Source organism: Hermetia illucens, chromosome 3 (genome assembly GCF_905115235.1).
Source record: "Hermetia illucens chromosome 3, iHerIll2.2.curated.20191125, whole genome shotgun sequence".
Lineage (NCBI taxonomy): Eukaryota > Metazoa > Arthropoda > Insecta > Diptera > Stratiomyidae > Hermetia > Hermetia illucens.
Window position 1 is genome coordinate 131,498,330 of NC_051851.1, and position 3,960 is coordinate 131,502,289.

Genomic DNA, 3,960 nt, shown 5'->3' on the forward strand with positions numbered 1-3,960 from the left:
ACGCGGTGCGACTTTCCCTTAACAGAATAATAATAATTACATAGAGCATGATTTCACCAAGTTTGGTGGGAATCACACTATTATTAACAAAGTTATAATAGACTAAATTTGTCGTTTCTTTACACACTCAAAATTTTGGATATTATTATCACGCGAAAGTGGATATTCTCAAATAATACACGCATATTTTACGTACTAGTTACTAATAAGACAAATGTCCACTCACATGTTTTTATAAAAGAAATACACGAAACTTTTCATATCTGAAACGTCCCGCTTCCGGTTTCACGACTTGTTTCTATTTTCTTTCAAGAAGTGGTGGTTTGCAATCCCATAAAACCAAAATTGCATATTGGGGATTTATAATATTCTCAATTTTATTAAGGATTACATTTGTAAATATATTTTTTATTGTTTTCTGTCCAAACAAAACCTATCGCTGTGACGTTTCTCATTCGGAATGCTCCAAAAGATAATGTGTGACATTATTGTTGCACAACTCAATGCTAACATTAATGGTGAAAATTGCATTTCATGTCATACTCATTAGCAGCGCGAATAGCGAATATGAACTTTTCAAAACCTGAAACACACGAATCCGATAATTTGCCGCTAAAATTTATACAAATAAAGTAAATCCTTTACCGAAACAAATGTCGCCAAATTGACAGGAAAAATTCCTCCAGCAACAATTGTCATACTTTGTTGTGTTGATTGCATAAATATTATCAAATTTTTTTTAAAGGTTTTGTCTCTTTCCATCCAATTACATGAATAAATAGCATTAGTCATGCGATCACTTTCATCTGCAAGTTGATTTCCGAAATGACAATAAAGAAATATTTCCAGGATTACGCAAAAGAAGTATTCTCCGAGGAACATTAGTTCAAATAAATTGCCCTCGACACAGAAAACACAAACAGCAATGATACAGGCTTCCATCCCAGTGACAAAAAACTGAAGGAAAATTGCAATGGAAGTGGCTTTTCGGACTGTGTCAAAATACCTAGATATTAATGACTAAATCTAAATTCTTTTATGGGGCTAGATTTGATGAAATCAACTTACTTAACTAACATTTGCTGATCCTTTATGCATTGTATCAATTTCGCATTGGTGACTTGCCAGGATTCAGTTGACTCCACGCCCAATTTCCTGATACGAATGTTCAGGGTTTTAATATGACTCGTTAGGACAATCATGTAGATCGCCGGAAAAGTATCATTGGAAACATTCTGCAACATATATAATACCGAGACCACACTTTGGTGCACATGCACAATACAATATTTCCAGGTAGAATGCTGCCAATCGAAAGGATACCAGGCGGGGCCCAGCAGTTTGTTTTCATGTGAAAGAAGAGCGTTGAATTCGCCTAAAATTATTGAGCCGCTGTACATGACACATGTCAAATAAAACATTTTATGCGCTATTCGAACTGCTGAACGAATACACTCTTGCTCCTGTGCAGAAGAGACGCGAGTATCCAACTGGTGAACCCAAGTGTTTACATCCAGAATATTTCGCCGTCTAAATAGGATATTGGCGAACTTCAAGTTGATTGCGATGGAAGTAAGATTCACCGACAGATTTAGCAAAATGTCCTTTAGATGGTCCAAATGGAATAGGAAAATTGTCATGCCAACTGATAAACTGACAGTTAGAGTTAATATAAAAATATATGAAAATCTGCAACCGTTGGCGGGATAGACACCCAGGATTCGCCAAAACTTAAATTGACCCTTGAAAGCATCACTGCTTACAACTTTCTTCGAGACTTCCACTTTGTTCGACATATCGTGAGAATAACAGTCAACTGAATTAGGTTTTGCAATTGCACCAGAATAAAAGCTGTGGCATGTCCCATGGTCCATTAATAATGTATTATAAATAGTCGTTATATAATTTTCCCCAGTAGAATAAGGACGATACTCTGGAGGTGTCTTCTATTATTAGATAGTTAACAACTGATGCCTTTCACATGTCAACAGTTTGCTAGGAGTGGACTCTATAATTATGTTGTGGATTTGATTGGCACTTGGGAAATCAATGGATTGCAGATATTACATTTTCTCAGAACATGGTTGTGTGGAAATAATGCGACCCGTTTATGATGAGAATGTGACTAAGCGTACTTTTAAAAAAAGTCGCAAGCTGGAAGCTTTTGTAGATTTGAGAAATTGTCTTCCATTCCTGCATATCTATATATTCGAAATATTCCTTCGTGCTATTCAGATCTCCGAAATATATATATACACATATATCATTATGGGTGTATTGCGATTCATCAAGAAATAACTAGAGCCAACCACACGGTTCTCAGCAAGAAAAAAGGTCATCGACAAATAACCAATATCGTCAGCAACTCGAGCCAGGTCATCGACAGGTGCAAATACATTTACCACGCATTCAATTGAACACCGCATCAGCCCCGTTACAATATAAATTTAGCGTTCGATTAAGCAAACAGTTCAGTTATTAATTTTTCATTATTAATAATGTTAATAAAGACAGAATTTTTTTTAAAAATAACGATTCGTCTTGATTAATTTAACCTATATATGTACACATGTATCATCCTGGGTGTATTCCGTTGATAGTGTTTGTTCAACATGTTGTTTGTTTTGGTTGGCAAAAACCAAAAAATTCTAGTCAGAGGGTAGTATAGATCCCAAGGCGAATCGTGGATTGGTTTACACTTGGAGTATAAAACCTGGGAAACGCGTGCTGAACCAACACCAACAGCGCTAATACCAAACCCTATCTGCAGATGAAGAAAGATGAAGACGAGTTTACCGTGCCTAAAGCGGGACAAATTGTAACAACTGAACCTCCAGGTTGGGGGTTGGGTATGACTGACAACCCTACAAGTAAAACCAAAGTTACGAAGCCACAAAAGGAGCCTTGGACTGGATTGATAACACAATGACAAATTCAACGACGAAAGCAGACTAACGATTTGTGCATTCTCTCATTGAACCTGCGCTCCTTGTACAGAAAAGGAACTGCCAATCAGTAAGCCAATACCTTATCCCAATATAAGGCTAATATGACAGTGTTACAAGAGGTGCGTTGGACAAGGGCCGGTTTCCCGGAGAAGAGACACCACATCATATATCAACGTGGCCATCCAGTAAACCATGTGTTCGGAATAAGTTTCTTAGTCAGCGAAAAAATGCAACCTGCTATTAAAATATTTGAAAACATAAACAGCCGGCTATTCACTCGACTCTTCCGAAGCAAATTTCAAAATTTAAACCTTATTAATATTCATGCCCCCCAGAGGAGGCTGCAGACTCGGAGAAGGATACCCTCTGCAAGGCAATGGAAAAAACCCTGCAAGCCTGTCTAAGGTACGATATAAAAATCATATTTGGAGATTTAAATAGCCAAGTAGACGCGGAGCCCGTATTCAGGCGATATGTTGGTTCCTATAGCTTACATAGGGACACCAATAGTAACCCACTGTGGACTATCCAACTAGCAGTGTCGCACAAAATGGGTGGTGGCAGACAAGCCCACTTTCACTTGGCATAATGCTCTGAGCTCCAATAACAATACCACCTAGAACCCCCTCTGACAACCAGATGAGAGTGAACGTGGAAGCCATCCATAACAGAGTCCTCCGTTACACCTATAAAAGGGAAATTGATACCGCAATGACCGCAGCTAACAGAGGTCCTGCAGATGAAGCATCAGAAAATGATCTTCACGATCAATAGAAAAACATTACTATTGGTGCAGCCCTAAAATACAGGTTGGAACAGCTGGTTCGACGATGAATGTAAGCTAGCAACGGAACGAAAAAACGCCGCATACAGAGCAATGCTGCACTCTTAAATATCGTTAGCACGCCCAGGAATTTATCACGAACTCCGTCGAGAGAAGAAGCGACTTTACAGAAAAAAATAAAGGAAGCGTGGAAAAACCAACAAGTCTGTGAACTAGGAAAGTACGAAG

At 38.2% G+C, this 3,960-nt stretch overlaps 1 protein-coding gene across 1 annotated transcript; it reads right to left on the reverse strand.

The window, feature by feature from the left end:
- Positions 1-352: 352 nt before the first annotated feature.
- LOC119652304 (odorant receptor 2a-like) lies at positions 353-1,796 on the reverse strand. The gene is made up of 3 exons (XM_038056314.1): positions 1,069-1,796; positions 646-1,006; positions 353-583 (listed from the first exon to the last, which is right to left on the reverse strand). The coding sequence occupies exons 1-3, from the start codon at positions 1,794-1,796 to the stop codon at positions 533-535; spliced, it is 1,140 nt and encodes a 379-aa protein (XP_037912242.1). The 3' UTR covers positions 353-532.
- Between the last annotated feature and the right edge of the window lie 2,164 nt (positions 1,797-3,960).

Bases quoted from the DNA above. Each gene is read 5' to 3' on its own strand.
- LOC119652304 (XM_038056314.1), bottom strand. From the start codon at position 1,796: ATGTCGAACAAAGTGGAAGTCTCGAAGAAAGTTGTAAGCAGTGATGCT. The intron at 1,007-1,068 runs GTAAGTTGATTT...ATTAATATCTAG, and splicing joins GATCAGCAAATGTTAGTTAA to GTATTTTGACACAGTCCGAA. The intron at 584-645 runs GTAAAGGATTTA...CGTGTGTTTCAG, and splicing joins ATTTGGCGACATTTGTTTCG to GTTTTGAAAAGTTCATATTC.